Raw genomic sequence first — 14,683 nt, forward strand, 5'->3', positions numbered from 1 at the left:
GAGGATCTTAGAATAAGAAGGTAAAAGGAAGCTAGAAAAGTAGACAGAAGTTAGTAGGATAGTTAATAAAAACATAGGTATAGCTTCGTAGGTAGTGAGGGGATTACAAGAAGAAAGCTTCGTCCTTAGGTTGTATGATCTCTTCTCCGTTACTTCATTTTTCGAGCATGTCTAATCTTCTTATCTTATTTCTACTTAATACTACTTAATCTCGAGGTAGTCTTCGATTAACTTTAACGCCGGTGAAGGAGGGCTGCGAGGAAGGTTTTTCGACAGCCTCAAAAAAGGCCCTATACCAATTTGTCTCTTTCTTTCCTCACTAACAGGCCTTCTACTCGATAGTAGATGTTGTCGTAATATTAATAATGATATAATGGTTGTGGCCCATCGAGGGACTTTTGAGGATAGATGGAAAAGATTTAATTGTGAGGGAATTTATCCTATAATGCTTAGACTGTACTGAATAGCTGATGTGCTGGTCGGTAACTAGGGTTACAGTCTTCATTCGAAGGTAGAACCTTACAACTCCCGGTTATTGGTTTAGATTAAATTAGAGTCTTTCCATCGCCGCTAGCGTCAAGCAAAGTCTCACCCCCCAAGCGCCGAAGCACCAGATGGGCCTCTTGCAACAACTCCCACCGACACCCCGTTAACGCATCCCTTACAGCCCGAATCAAGCCAGCGATCTGGTTCGTCCCGCCGATGACCGGTTTCGTCAGATTAGCCTGCTGCATCACGCGTGTCATCCGAATCATGTATTCCTCGGCCCCAGCAGTAGTTTCATCGTCCGTGGCAGGACCCTCCGTGATCAGGCCATAAACCCAGAGCGTCAATACTGCAATATATAAGCACCACGGCCGCGGCGCGACGTTGTCCTCGCGAGCTAAGTAGCGCTTCCCACTGAACATAGTCTCTTGCACTAAGAGAAGCGCATATCGACAGGCGCTGCGAGCGGATTCGGTATGGGCCCAGCGCTGCAGGCGTGTTAGGGCTTTAGTTGTGTTTGTGTTAGCGATCGAGGTCCCGGAATCGGTACTCAGAAGCGATGAACCGGACAAGAGATACGGGTCCATGGCGAGGGTGTGGATATCGAGTACACTAACGTGTAGGGTAATCTGTGCAACGCGGTGCAAGGGCCGGGCCGCTTCGAGGCACAGCGATGGCTGCAGGGAGAAAAGAGATGTGGACCAGGTGTCCAGGGCTGCATCGACAGTGTTTGCCCAGATGGGGGTGCTATTACTGCTGCTGCTGCCAATACTACCTGGGCAGTCAGGCTGGTGAGAATCATGCGTCCTCGCATAGGCGTGTAGTTTCCCCACTTCGATCCCAAGCGTTAAACGTGAGCCGGCCTGAAGATGAGTCTGTAGACTCATCAGCCCATGCAAAAGCACGAACCGCGCATATTCACTGCAGTGCGGTGGGACCACATTCTCCCGGAGCAGGGACTTGAGCGTCGGTAAAAAGAGCGATGGAGCCATTTCGGGTCGATTCAGCGCTTGCCATGACTCTGCCGAAGGACACTCCCATATCGACTCAAGGCAAGGGAGCGCGATCCGCATATCAATCACTGAGAGCACGGGAGAGTGTCCAAATACGCAGGCATGTTGGGCATCCATGACAAACGCGAAGAACGCGGTCCGACGCCAAGATTCTTCGCTTATCCAGCGGTGCCAGCTTGTCTGGGGGAGCTCATTGGGCTCGGTTGACTGCGAAGTGGAAGCTGTGAGATAGATACTTCCTCTTTTCATCATCTGACCCGCAAAAAATTGAGCTTCGTTAGCCCGAATTACATGTAAAGAAGGCACAGGAGATTGGATGAGAGACCCACGGTGAGGATTGTTCCGTGGAATATATGCGCCATCTCATAATTTTTCCGTGAAGAGATCATCTTTCCATAAGCTTGCACCAGAAGGAGAGCTTGGAGGCACCAGAGAGGGATAGGGGGCTCAAATATCCCGCTCTACAAGCCAGTCTTAGTTTAAGAATAGGATGTGCAAGGAGACTTGGATCGCTAACGTACGTTGAGAATGATCAGCCGCAGATAATGATGCACCTGCTGTCCGAGATGGAAAAGCATCTCATCCATTGCCATCGCTGAGCCTAGGTTTAAAATTGCAATCAAGAGGAGCGGATGACAGGCCATTACTGAGAATTTTGCATGGTGGATGATGGGAAAATGCGGGTGGTAGTGTTTGAAATAGAGTTCGAAAAACAGCTTGAGGTTGTCAACCTCAAAAAATGACGACGTCAAGACTCGAATATCGAGCTGATTCAGGGATTCAAGAATGTTGGATCGGGCAAAAGCCCAATCGCTGTCTTGGTCAGTGCTGGTATCTGTAGGAAGATTAAGTGCCTCTCCATCTACAGTATGTCTCGCTGCTTGATTGTCTGCATCGCGTAACGCAGATAAACCGGGTTCGAATTGGGGTATGGAAGGGTCAACCAGGTCACTAATATCCTGCAGAGGTTCAAAAAACCAATCTAAACCATCTTGAACATTGGGAACCTGAGCGCACCCTGCCCAGAAGGAATTCAGGCTGTTGTCTTTAGTCGCGAATAGCACGTTCTTTTCTGAAGTAAGTGCCTCCTCTTCGGGCATACTCCCTGCGTTCTGTATCTGCATTACAGGGACATGAGGGCTCTGAAACGGCTCCAATATGCCCGTTTGCTCATTTGTTGAAGACAACGTGGAGGAGGAGGAGGATGACGGATGAACAACCCCCCCAGTGTTTCTGAAGAACATGCCCTTTGCATGGCGTGACTTATGTCGGCGATAGAGATCCTGCCGAACAAATGACTTAGGACAGATATCGCAGGAGAATATTTCCGCTGGCTGGTCTACCAACAGCATTAGTGCTTTATCTCGAAGACAGTTTCATGTTTGAGACTCCATACGATTGAGGCGGTGCCGTTGAAGATGCTCCTGACGGATAAACGACCGCCCACATCCTGGTTCCTTGCAGCTGAAGGAGCGCCGAGTTCGCATGCGTGGACTTTCCATGCTGAAGGTTGAACTCCAGTACTATTATTCCATAGGGATTAATAGAATCGGCTCCAGCGGGTCAAGGACATGGATTATCACTTAGTTCTTAGACGGGCTGCTTAGTGCTCGTTAGTAGCTCGAGAATTGCGGGGGGGCGGAACGGAGGGTTCCCCTCTTTTACTCTCCGTACTACGGTAGTACTATCTCGGCTAGTGTGGCTGTCCATTGGATAGTAGATTAGGATAATGGCAAGTCTAGAAGGATTATTCTAAGCGATGTCTATGCTTTCGATTCGAAGACCTTGAAAGACCTCTCAGTAGTGTTATCGGCGACGGGTATTCCCACCAATGAATTATCAATCCTAGATAGATTTGTAGCTACGCTCGGAATTAACAATCTCCCTTATCAAGCCACTTCCCCCTAACCCGCCCAAATTCTACCTCTTTAGGCATTTAAATCGCTGTTCGTTCTGTTCTCCCCTTTATCACCCTCAACGTAAACTGTCTCCTGCCCTGCGTGCGCAGGCGCATCCTCAATTGACCACGCAAAGGGGATCGCACAGACTATAGCCAGCACAATGAATGCCCAGTCTACCGCAAACTCCACATTGTAGTTCGTCTTTGTAGAATTGACCTTCGACGCAATCGCGCTGCCCACTGCCTCGGCGCACTTGAACGCCCCCACATACCGCGCCGCCTGCTCCGGGGACTCGTGCGACAGATAGCCAATCGTCCAGTAAACCAGAGTCTGCCAGATAGCGTCGAAGCTACCGTAGAAGAAGTACAACATAAACGGACCGGCATACTTACCTCCGGATGTAATCAAGTCCATCTCGTTGAGGGCGTAGTAGTCGCTGTTAGGGCCGCGCTTGAGCTGGGCGGCCAATCCGCCGCCCCACACGACCATCGAGATGAGGGCATTGATAGCAAAGCCCCATAATCCACGCTGACGGCGGTTCATGTATGGGTTGTCGAGGAAAAGGCCGAATATATAGCTGGATACCATTTGAGCTAGCCAGTACATTCCGCCGTTGAAGCTGCGTGTGCGAAGGGTGAAAAGCTTCGCGTTATAGGTATTTTGCTGGTAGTTGTAGGCATCTATGTGATAGATGAGGAATGAATGAAAAAGAGGGGTAAGCAAAGTAAGAGGGAAGGAACTCACAGTTGGCAGCCATCCAGAAAGGGATGAGGGACGCCACTCTCCAGTCTCGTAGGACTTTCAGCAGCCCCACAAACTCCTCCCAAACACCGGGCTTTTTCGAAACAGCGGCGCGCGAATTATCCTCTCGAATGACATTGTAAGGGTTGAGCAAGCCAAGTGCACAAAGACAGCCAGCGGCCATGATACACATAAAGGCAATGTATGTTGAATCGGAGACCGTGCCGCTTTTAGAGCTGAAGTTTAGCCCAAAAGATATCATGGAGCCAAGGAACCCACCCGAACTGTATAGCCTAGATTAGCATCCTGGGCGACCCATCGAACGGCATTCAGAGCTCACTTGAAGATGATCCAAAATATTCCAATCATTCTCCCGTGTTGCTGCGGCAGTGGATATCCGGTCATGATAGAGCCTTGTGCAATCCACAGCAATGAGGCCCCAATACCCAAGACAGCACTGGCACCGATGACAAAGCCCTGGCTCGCGGTATGGGAATAGGCCAGCAGAGATCCGGCATAGAGCACGTATGGTAAACCACCAATGAAGACAGTCCACTTCGGGCCCAGGATATTGGTCACAACAGGGGCAACAAAGATGTTTCCTACTGCGCTCACAGAGGCGAGGGCGATGTGGCCCTTGGCTGACGTGGTAGTGTCCAGTTGACCACCTCCTCCGATCCCAGAAAGAGCATTATACATGCCAGGACATCTGTTCACATTGTTTTAGCGTACTCCGTGGATTGCAAGTCCTATGAATCTTACCCGAATGCAACGAAGCTGACGATGACAATCTGCCAGAAAGGCGAATTGTACCGAGTATAGCAGATCTTCTTCGAATCACTACTGCTAACAGCCATTGCTTGCTCTTCCTCCACACTGGTGTGGCTTTCAGTTTCTTTTGATGTTTGATGATCCATCTTCAATTGAATCTTGTTTTGGATACAGTGGGTGCTGTTGTTGAAATGCGGGAACCCCATGCTCCAACCCCAGTCTCTATATACTATGTGCTCCGCCCTCGGTAAAGACGCTTGGACAGCAACATCCCGCGTAATTTACGGGATAAAGAAAGGCTATCTGATAAGGAAACTGACAATCTCTCCTGCACTGAATCTGTAGTTCCCCAGACCAATGATTCTACCGAGGCTTTTGGGTGGCTTTCGGGTTATGCGGGATGGTGGATAACTTGATGAAGATTAAGCAGTTACATAGATAAGCGAATGCAAGTCCCCATGTTTCAACCAAGTAGTCTTTCAAAAGTACTATACAATACGGAACTACTACTATAGTCAAGTTTTGACAGTATGCTGTTTCTTTATGCCATGGTATTGGCATTTGCCTCGATCGCAAGTGCCTCAATCGACTTCTCGAGTCTCCCATCTCATCCACGATTGATGTTCACCGATGCCCGGGTTCAAGCGGTGCTTTCAATGAACAAAACAGACTTGTACTACCAGAGTGTACTTGGATATCTGCAGAAGACGGCAAATACTGCTATCGCAACCCCCCTGTCGCTATCCGCATCAACCTCCTGGTCTAGCACCATTCGGATGAACGTCGGCGCGACGGCAGGCATGTACCGGTTGACGAATGACAGTGCCTACTCCGATTGGGTTATTGAGACAATTCTGACGATAGTTAACCTCTCCGACTGGAATCCATCGAATTTCTTAAATACGGCAGATATCACCATGACGGTCTCTCTTGGCTACGACTGGGTGTATGATCAATTGACTGAGACCCAGCGTGAGGCGATAGAGACAGCGATATCTGAGAAGTCTTTCGTGCCAGCTCTCAACTCCTCGGTCAACTCGTGGAGTGAGCATACCAATAACTGGGCACAGGTGACGCATGGGTGCTTGATCATTGGCACTCTAGCCATAGGAGATGTCAAGGCAACACTTGCAAACCAAATCATAGATTTCTCCCTTCCGAAATTAAACGTTTCCTTACAACAGTATGCCCCAGATGGCGGCTGGGTTGAAGGCTATTCATACGGAACATATGCAGGCATATTCCTGGGCCTGATGATGGGCTCGCTCGATAGCGCACTCGGTAATGACCTTGGCATCTCAAGCCTTCCCGGGATGAGCAACCTGGGCGCCTGGTTGACACATGGATTTGGACAAACGGGTGGATTTAGCTGGGCCGACGGGGCATGGACATTTTCGAATGCAAACAGTCTTTGGAGCGTCGGGTACTGGGCGACGCGGTTTAACCAGGCTGGCTGGTTGCAGGGAATGCTGTCGAGATTCACAGCTGTTCAAGCAGCAACTTTCCAGGCATATCTTTTCTACAGCACCACGCTGAATACCACAAATGTATTGCCAGGCATGCCTCGCTACGACCAGTTCAAAGGCGTTGCGGGAATGACTTATCGCACATCGTGGACCAACTCAGATGGCTGGTTCTACGGGTTCATGGGGGGGGTTCAACGGACGCTCTCATGGTCATTTGGATGCAGGCTCCTTTGTGGTAGACTACAAGGGCTACCGATGGGCCGAGCTTTTGGGGTCCGATAGTTACAGTCTCAGCAATTACTTCGCTGCGCCAAAACGCTGGACATACTACCGTTGCCGCTCCGAGGGCGCGAATACTCTGAGCATTTCGGACAAGGCTCAGACTGCACTGCATTTCGCAAACCAGATTCCTTCCGCGAACAACTCTCTTCTTTGGGCGGGTAGTTTTGATTCATCTAGTCGATTTGGCATCGCAAACCTCACAGAAGCATATTCCAATGTCACAAGCAGCGTCCTTCGCGGAGTGGTAGTTCTCAATGACTCGCAGCTTCTGGTCCGAGACGAGATTATCGCGCCCGGTGCAGTGGACATAGCTGCTAGCTGGCATACAACTGCAGATATAACTCTAGGTACGGATAATCGAACTGCGACTTTAACCCGGGGTGATATTAAGATGGAGCTCAAGATACTGCGACCGTCAAATGCGTATCTTGAACTTGTCGACACAAATCCTTGCAATGCCTATAGCGGGTGTTCTGAGATGACCAACAGCGGGATATACAATGTTGCAGTCCGTCTGTCTGAGCTGACCACCGAAGCTACTATTCTCCTAGCCCTGACAGAGAGCGGTACCTCTCTTGAGGACTTTGATACTCCGCTCAAGTCTTGGTATTCTTTGTGCACTGTGGATTGCTGGAAGGGAGGAAACGTGGGGGATCCGTATTGGCTAGAGAATTCCGAAGTATATTACTAGCTAGCACTACTTTCGCTACAATATCATGCTCCACCTCCTCGTAATTATTACATTGTTACCCACTGTTGAGTCCGAGCAGACTCATACAAAGCACTGTAAAGCTTCAGCAATTTCTCGACTATGCTTTCATCGCAATATTCCTCGTCAATTCCCACGCCCTCCACTCTCCGAAAGAAGCACTCCATCTGCTTCTCGAAAGCTGCAGCCAAACTCACCTCTCTCTCAAACAGCTCATTTCTCCCGGATTCCCACTCTTCCTTCTTCTCCTTCAACAGCAGACAGCTCCCTGGACCGTCCACATTTAGTCGCATGGACCCCTCAACGCCGTAGATCTCCACGCTCCAATCCCTCAGATAACGACTCCCCTCCCATGCCGTAAAGTCCAGATGCACATTGAAATGCTCGTACTCCAAGATTGCCGATGCAATGTCCTCGTGCACCAGCGTTCCAATAGATTGCCACGGATTCACTTCACGTCCATCGAACAGGCTCGGCATCCACGAGAAACCTTGATGAGGCGGCTGCGCTGGCAGCTTCCGAATCGAACTCACGACCTGCGTCGGCAAGCCAAAGAGATCTACGGCGATCTCCACGACATGGCCACCGAGACTATAAAAGAAGCCACCGATATTCCGTGGATCCGATTGCCAGGGTTCCGCCCCCGCGCCGCCTGGACACCCGCCATGGAACCGAGCCATTGTGATGGTCCCTAGCAGCGACTCGCGGAGAATTCGCCGTGCGAAGGCCACGGTTTCGAGATAATGCAGCTCCCAGCCGACTTCGAAGACAAGGGTGCTTTTCCTTTGGCGGATCTCTTCTGCCAACGGGTAGAATTCTGGTGGCTGGGCGACGCCGGGCTTTTCGACGAAGATGCCCCTCGCTCCGCTGTCAAGAGCCAAACGAATATAGTTTGCATTTTCGCGATCGGGGCCATGAATGAGGGCTACATCGTATGGAAGGGCCAGGAGACTATCGGGGCTTTCGTACCGTGGGCATCCCGCGTAGCCTTGCATGTGTTGGGCGACGACGTCATCGCTATCATAGTATCCCAGAAGTGTGATGTTGGCAGATTGTTGGAGATATTTATATCGATGAAAGATGTGAGGATGACTTGTGCCTAACATAACAGCTTTGATCTTCGACATTTTGCTAGGTATATTTTATACCTTGTCAGCTGGTTGTAGTTGATGGGTTAGAGAAGAATGAGAGAAAGTTCGGGAGATCAGCACTTCATATATCCTACAGGCTAGAAGTGACCTAATGATGCATCCCTCGTTCTTCCTCTTCGTTTTCCCCCCTCACCCTCCTCCCACGTAAGCAAATATTTTCTACGTAATTTGTATGAAATAAATTTTATCTTCGCCAATGCGGTCTGAGATTTAGAAGATGATTATTTCTGACATGCTATTTTCACAAAGTGACACGATGTCTAGACCCCTAGCTAGGGTAAGACAGAACTTTTGAATAACCTCCATCCACCAAGTACGCCTATATCCAGTCAGTACAGAAATAGTCTATCAATGAATAAATCTTCCAAATACGTACCCCGCCCGTTGTAAAGCCACTCTCCAAAACACCTAAGAATTCTACCCACCTGTATTCTCCCAAAATATCCTCAGAATTAGCTGATCCTTTTTTACCCTGCCCCATGTAATGTAAGAGTTACACATACCGTGCAATATCTTCACCTCTTCCAATCCTGCCTACCGGATGCGCTTCGCTCAGAGCGTCACTTTTCCCCGCCCCCCAAGTGGGTGCATACTCACTTTGGAAATCTCGATCTAGGTCGCCCCGAAGCGTCTGTACATCCGGCAACAAGCTCTCATTCCGCTCGCACCGAACATCCACCATCCCTGGGCTCACCACATGTACTCGAATTTTCGGTCCTAAACTCACGGCCATGGCCATGCTGAGGCCTTCGATTCCGGTCTTGGAGGCCGCATAGGCTTCGCCGTTCTTGCTCTGCTGGCTCGCTCGGCAGCTAGACATGTTGATGATGACGCCGCCGCCCAAGGACTGTTCGAGATAGGGGATGGCCATCTGGGAGACACGGTATGCGCCGACCAGATTGACGGAGAGGATTTTCTCAAAATCTGAAGTGGGGACTTTATCCATTCTGACCCCTGCCCGCATATATTGGCTCTAGACCTCTATTAGCGACTCTTTTAGGATGAAGGTAAGGTTCTGAAAGACATACATTGATTCCTGCATCTATATCCACCGGAAAAGTAGTTAGTTGAAACTTAATCATCAATGACCTCCTCGAGGTTCCCGTCAAGAGAGAATAAGAAACAGAAGAACCAGACTGTTGACTAGGACATCAATGCCCCCAAATGCTTGGACACACAGCGCGATTGCCTTGGTGACTTGCTGTTCATCGCAGACATTCATCTGCGCCCATTTGAAATTCTCATGCTTGTCGCTGGGGATAACGGAAGGGAGGTGTGCGGAGCAAGTGTCCTCGAGGAAGGCATCGTTGTAATCAGTTAGGAAGACGCGATAGCCCTTGAGTAGAAGCTCGCGTGCTGTGACTCGCCCGATACCGCTTCCCGCGCCCGTGATGAAGAAGACTTTTGACATCGCGATGGTTGATTAAGTTTTGATTGGGATGAAATCTAAGTTAGAGATTATTTTCTTTCTGTGACTGGTTTTTTTTGTGGTATCTACGGCGGGGTGATGGCGGTTGACAAAAGATTGGTTAGTGAACACCCGCGGGGGTAATCTACCCCTCCTTGAGAAGTGACTAGTAGTAGTTTGTTTATTTGCCGAGATAAGTGGGTGGGGGTGATGATATTACAAGAACTGTCCGTAGATTGATCGTTATCCCGTGTAAAGTGTGGAATATGTGGGATATGCGGGCAAGAACAATCCAGACATCCCTTCTCCACACTTCGTGTAGCCACAGGGAAGACTATCGTGACCACCACCTTGAAAAAAGTTTGATTACAAAAGAGATAGTAGATACGTAACTCTTGGAATCACTTCTGTCTTCAACAAGCCAACAGGAAAAATGGTTGAACCCCTTGAATCAATTGATGGCGGAAAGCCCTGGTACTACTGCCCCGACCCCATGGTCCTTGGTGAAGCCCCAATCTATCGGGCCAGCGACTCAACTCTACACTGGGTGGATTGTCTCTCTGAGCCCCCAAGACTCTACATCCTCAAGGTAGACCCACACACTGGCGACGCCATCGGAGACACCCGTATCCTTCTTCTCGACGACAGCGTGACTGTGGCATTCTTTCGCAAAGACCGACCCGGCAGTTACATCGCCGCGTACTATCAAGGAGTATGTTTCTTAGATGAGGCTACGGGCAAGTTTGAGGTCGTCAAGGAAATCATCCCCACCGACCAGCGGGACGAGCTCCGCTTCAATGATGGCGGCATCGACGCAAAAGGCCGGTTCTGGCTGGCAGAGATAGATAAGAAGGCGATGGCATTTGGACCTAACCAACTTCCCGCCAGCTATGGTACACCCAGAGGCCGACTGTGGAGATATGATCCGGATGGAAGCTTGCATCTGATGATTTCCGAGGGAGTGGTCTGCGGGAATGGGCTTGCATGGAGCCCAGATAACACGATTAGTAGGTGCCTGCTGCTTCTATTTTAGTGAAACTTACTAACAGAAGCAGTGTACTTCAATGATTCGGTCGCAATGATGGTATTTGCATTCGACTTTGACTTGGAGACGGGAAACATCTCAAACAAGCGACTCCTTATCGACAGACGCTCGTCTTATGGGGAGCCAGATGGGATGGTGGTCGAGTAAGTATTCTTTTTTCCTCATTTCGCTCCGGCTCACATACGGCATGATACGACCACTGATATCTGATAGTTCCGAAGGAAATCTCTGGATAGCTGTGTTCGCGTCTCATCGAATTATGGTCTTTAGCCCGGAAGGCAAGCACTTGAAAGATATCGTGGTGACGGCTAAAAACCCGGCCTGCACCACATGGGGAGGAGTTAATCATGATATTATCTTCATGGCAAGTGGAAAAGACCGTACAGCCAATCCAGACCCTAATGATGAGGGCGGACATATGTTCAAATATCATCCTCAGGACGCCAAAGGGTATCCGAAGTATGAGTTCGCGGGCTAGTTATAATAGAAATGAGATTATTTTCAAGTTCAGCAATCTTCAACTCTACTACGATCCCATCACAATCAAGATCATATAACAATGAAATTGACCTATCACTTTGGAGAAGAGAACGTACTATCCATTTCGAAAGAAGGTATGCGTTGTCTATTTCTTTGAGGCCTAATGGAGATTCATGGTGGACTGTGGGGTCCAAGCCAAGGTATCCGTTGCTGCAATCTAATTCAAATCTACTGGGTTATCTTCTGCAAGCTAGGTAGCGCAGAACATACAATAGACAGCGTATTTTGTAGAAGCAATTTGCTCGGAGGCTATAATCAATGCAATCTAAGACACAAAACTCTTGGTTCTAGCTCATTTCTTCCAAAACGCCTCGTGCAGCGTGTCGCACATCAAAGTAATAGCCCTCTTGCCCTCCCCCAGCACGCCATCCATTGCGAGGAAAGGATGCGGCATTCCCGCCATAACATGTAGATCCACAGGTACCCCAGCAGCGCGTAACTTCTCCCCATACTCTTCCCCCTCCGCACGAAGAACATCCAACTCCGCAACTAGAATCAATGCTGGTGGGAGTTGTGACCAGTTGCCTTGGTAGAACAAGGGGCTTGCTTCCGGATGCGCCCAGTCGGATTCACTGGGCAGATAGTGCTTCCGATACCAGAGCATCTTCTCTGCCGGTAGAGCGGCCGTCTGCTCGTACAACGCGTATGATTGATTGTTGCTGACCAATGCTGTGTTGTCGGTGACAGGAACCGAGAGCACCTGAGACTTGAAAAGGACGGGTGGCGACAATGCGAGGGCTTTCTGGGACACGATAGCTGAAAGATTACCACCGGCCGACGATCCACCTATGGCCATATTGGATAGGTTGATGGAGAGCTTGGAAGCTCCATCGGAAACGAGCCATTGGAATGCTTCCCAGCTATCGTGTACCGCGGCGGGCCAGGGATGTTCTGGTGCGAGGCTGTGTGGACATGATTTAGCACTCATTATTATTCCCCAGAAAAGAAAAAGACTCGGGGGTTTAGACGAACCGATAATCAACAGTAATGACAACGCAGTTTGCGCGCACACAGATGTTGGTGCAAACGGTGTTTTCGGTATCAATTGTCCCGAGAACCCATCCGCCACCGTGGAAATACAACAGAACTGGCCATCCATCGTGCGGTTTCCCCCCAGCTGGGGTGAAGCAGCGGACCTTGACGTCGGGTCCAGAACTTGCTCGTCGTGGAATAGAGATGTCCTCGGTTTGACCAACAGTGAGCAGTGGGCCGCCTCCTGGAATCAGCGTTCCACTCGTGCGCGAAGCTTCCACGGGCTGGTAGTGGACTTGCTGGTTGTTGATGATGTATTGGTTGTAGAAAGCCACATATTCGGGGCTCAATTTGTCCCTAACCGACTCGTGGAGGGGATAGGGTGGTAGGGTTGAAACCTCGACAGACATGATGGTTCAGTTGTTTTTTCTGTATCAGAACAGTGTGTAGGTAACATGAAGGGCTTAAAAAAAGCAATGGGGCCGTTTAATTATACTTATTTCTACGGAGGTCCATTTCAAAAGAAATGAGCAGCGCATTGACCACTATTATTTTACCACTAGTCTTTTACCAGGCGAATACACACACACACACACATGCACACACATCTCCCCTACCCTTCTATTTCTGCTTCTTCTACTACTCCTACTACATGAGCACGGTAACATGGCAAAGCAGTCTACAATTGCTAGGCGCGCAACGGTAGTTGCTTTGAAGGCCTATACGCCTAAATCTGCTGCCGAGATCGCTGCTCTTACCAATCTATCTGTTCCTTCTGTGAATCGAATCTATGCAGAAGCAATTAAGCGAGGATTCGATCCGCATCGTACGATGGTTGATAACCAGTATGTCGAAGATAAGCCTCGTTCTGGTAGGCCTACCAAGCAAGATCCTTCTACAGTCGATATTATCCTATCAAAGGTGCGCCTAGATCGATACGGCCGGGAAAAGACCTGCGCTGATATCGCTGGTGATCTTAGCAAGCTAGGAATCAATATCTCCGGTACAACGATCTATCGTGTGCTAAAGAACGCTGGCTTTCGGAAGACGAAGCCAACGAGGAAGCCTGGATTGACGAAGAAGATGCGTGCTGAGCGTCTTGCTTGGTGTCTTGCGCACGAATCCTGGACTTTAGAAGATTGGAAAAACGTTATTTTCTCTGACGAAACGTCAGTGATTCTTCTACACCGACGTGGAGGTTATCGAATCTGGCGAACTAAAGATGAGCGTTTCTTACGATCTTGTATTCGCGAACGATGGAAAGGCGCTTCTGAATTTATGTTTTGGGGATGCTTTTCTTATGATAAGAAAGGGCCCTATCACTGTTGGCTTCCAGAGACTGCGCAAGAAAAACGTGATGCTGAGAAGGAAATTGAACGTTTAAACAACGAGATTGAACCTACTCTACGTACTGCGTGGGAGATTGAGACTGGCGTACGCCGTCTAAATCTTCGTCAAAACCCTAGTGGCAGGAAGCCTACATGGAAGTTTACTGCAAAGAATGGTAAATTAGGCCGTGGAAAAAGAGGTGGAATCGATTGGTATCGATATCAACGACTTATCTTACTACCAAAATTGCTTCCATTCGCGCAAGAATGTGCTATTGAAAGACCCGGAACGCTTGTTCAAGAAGATAAAGCACCAGCGCATAATCATCATATCCAACAGCGTGTTTTTGATGCAGCACAGGTACAAAGATTACTCTGGTGCCCTAATTCGCCTGATCTTAATGCAATTGAGCCTGCGTGGCCTTGGATGAAGCGAAGAACAACACGTAAGGGAGCACCGAAGACCCGGCAGGAAGCGTTTAGTGCATGGAAGGCAGCTTGGCAAGAACTACCGCAGGAGAGGATTCAGCAGTGGATTGAGCGTATTCCTTGGCATATAAAGCAGATTATAGAGCTAGAAGGAGGAAACGAATATAAAGAGGGCAGGGAGAAGAAGCAGCAGGGTGATTGGGAAGATGTTTAGGGTATAGTAGGAAACGATGTTCATACAGTATTTTAAACAAGTGGTGGTCAATGCGCTGCTCATTTCTTTTGAAATGGACCTCCGTAGTGCATGCTTCAATCATCCGTCTCCCAGCTACGATCATCCCGCCCCTGCATCCCACGACTTAAGTGGGATGAATGGTGGGTTGAACACAAGCGACACGGGGGATGGGTAGCATCAGAGCAAAAAAAAGTTACGGTCATTCA

The 14,683-nt window shown here is 49.2% G+C and overlaps 7 protein-coding genes across 7 annotated transcripts; 2 read left to right on the forward strand and 5 right to left on the reverse strand.

The window, feature by feature from the left end:
- Positions 1 to 545: 545 nt before the first annotated feature.
- N7473_003171 (uncharacterized protein) lies at positions 546 to 2,092 on the reverse strand (the record flags this gene model as incomplete). Its single annotated transcript, XM_057149111.1, has 3 exons — positions 546 to 1,751; positions 1,829 to 1,960; positions 2,021 to 2,092. 3 exons carry the CDS (start codon positions 2,090 to 2,092, stop codon positions 546 to 548), a joined length of 1,410 nt encoding a protein of 469 aa, XP_057012765.1.
- A 1,335-nt stretch (positions 2,093 to 3,427) lies between these two features.
- Positions 3,428 to 5,058, reverse strand: N7473_003172 (uncharacterized protein; the record flags this gene model as incomplete). The annotated part of the gene is made up of 4 exons (XM_057149112.1): positions 3,428 to 4,080; positions 4,145 to 4,425; positions 4,482 to 4,850; positions 4,904 to 5,058. The coding sequence occupies 4 exons, from the start codon at positions 5,056 to 5,058 to the stop codon at positions 3,428 to 3,430; spliced, it is 1,458 nt and encodes a 485-aa protein (XP_057012766.1).
- A 402-nt stretch (positions 5,059 to 5,460) lies between these two features.
- Positions 5,461 to 7,351, forward strand: N7473_003173 (uncharacterized protein; the record flags this gene model as incomplete). Its single annotated transcript, XM_057149113.1, has 2 exons — positions 5,461 to 6,459; positions 6,539 to 7,351. 2 exons carry the CDS (start codon positions 5,461 to 5,463, stop codon positions 7,349 to 7,351), a joined length of 1,812 nt encoding a protein of 603 aa, XP_057012767.1.
- Positions 7,352 to 7,398: 47 nt separating this feature from the next.
- N7473_003174 (Gfo/Idh/MocA family protein) lies at positions 7,399 to 8,496 on the reverse strand (the record flags this gene model as incomplete). The annotated part of the gene is made up of 1 exon (XM_057149114.1): positions 7,399 to 8,496. The coding sequence occupies one exon, from the start codon at positions 8,494 to 8,496 to the stop codon at positions 7,399 to 7,401; it is 1,098 nt and encodes a 365-aa protein (XP_057012768.1).
- Positions 8,497 to 8,788: 292 nt separating this feature from the next.
- N7473_003175 (SDR family NAD(P)-dependent oxidoreductase) lies at positions 8,789 to 9,931 on the reverse strand (the record flags this gene model as incomplete). Its single annotated transcript, XM_057149115.1, has 5 exons — positions 8,789 to 8,839; positions 8,897 to 8,945; positions 9,024 to 9,493; positions 9,549 to 9,562; positions 9,658 to 9,931. The coding sequence occupies 5 exons, from the start codon at positions 9,929 to 9,931 to the stop codon at positions 8,789 to 8,791; spliced, it is 858 nt and encodes a 285-aa protein (XP_057012769.1).
- Positions 9,932 to 10,361: 430 nt separating this feature from the next.
- N7473_003176 (SMP-30/gluconolactonase/LRE family protein) lies at positions 10,362 to 11,451 on the forward strand (the record flags this gene model as incomplete). The annotated part of the gene is made up of 3 exons (XM_057149116.1): positions 10,362 to 10,935; positions 10,984 to 11,116; positions 11,187 to 11,451. The coding sequence occupies 3 exons, from the start codon at positions 10,362 to 10,364 to the stop codon at positions 11,449 to 11,451; spliced, it is 972 nt and encodes a 323-aa protein (XP_057012770.1).
- A 354-nt stretch (positions 11,452 to 11,805) lies between these two features.
- On the reverse strand, positions 11,806 to 12,895 carry N7473_003177 (alpha/beta hydrolase; the record flags this gene model as incomplete). The annotated part of the gene is made up of 2 exons (XM_057149117.1): positions 11,806 to 12,415; positions 12,486 to 12,895. 2 exons carry the CDS (start codon positions 12,893 to 12,895, stop codon positions 11,806 to 11,808), a joined length of 1,020 nt encoding a protein of 339 aa, XP_057012771.1.
- Between the last annotated feature and the right edge of the window lie 1,788 nt (positions 12,896 to 14,683).

The sequence above is a fragment of the Penicillium subrubescens genome, assembly GCF_028828155.1.
Source record: "Penicillium subrubescens strain IBT 31985 chromosome Unknown utg000002l_segment0_segment0, whole genome shotgun sequence".
Lineage (NCBI taxonomy): Eukaryota > Fungi > Ascomycota > Eurotiomycetes > Eurotiales > Aspergillaceae > Penicillium > Penicillium subrubescens.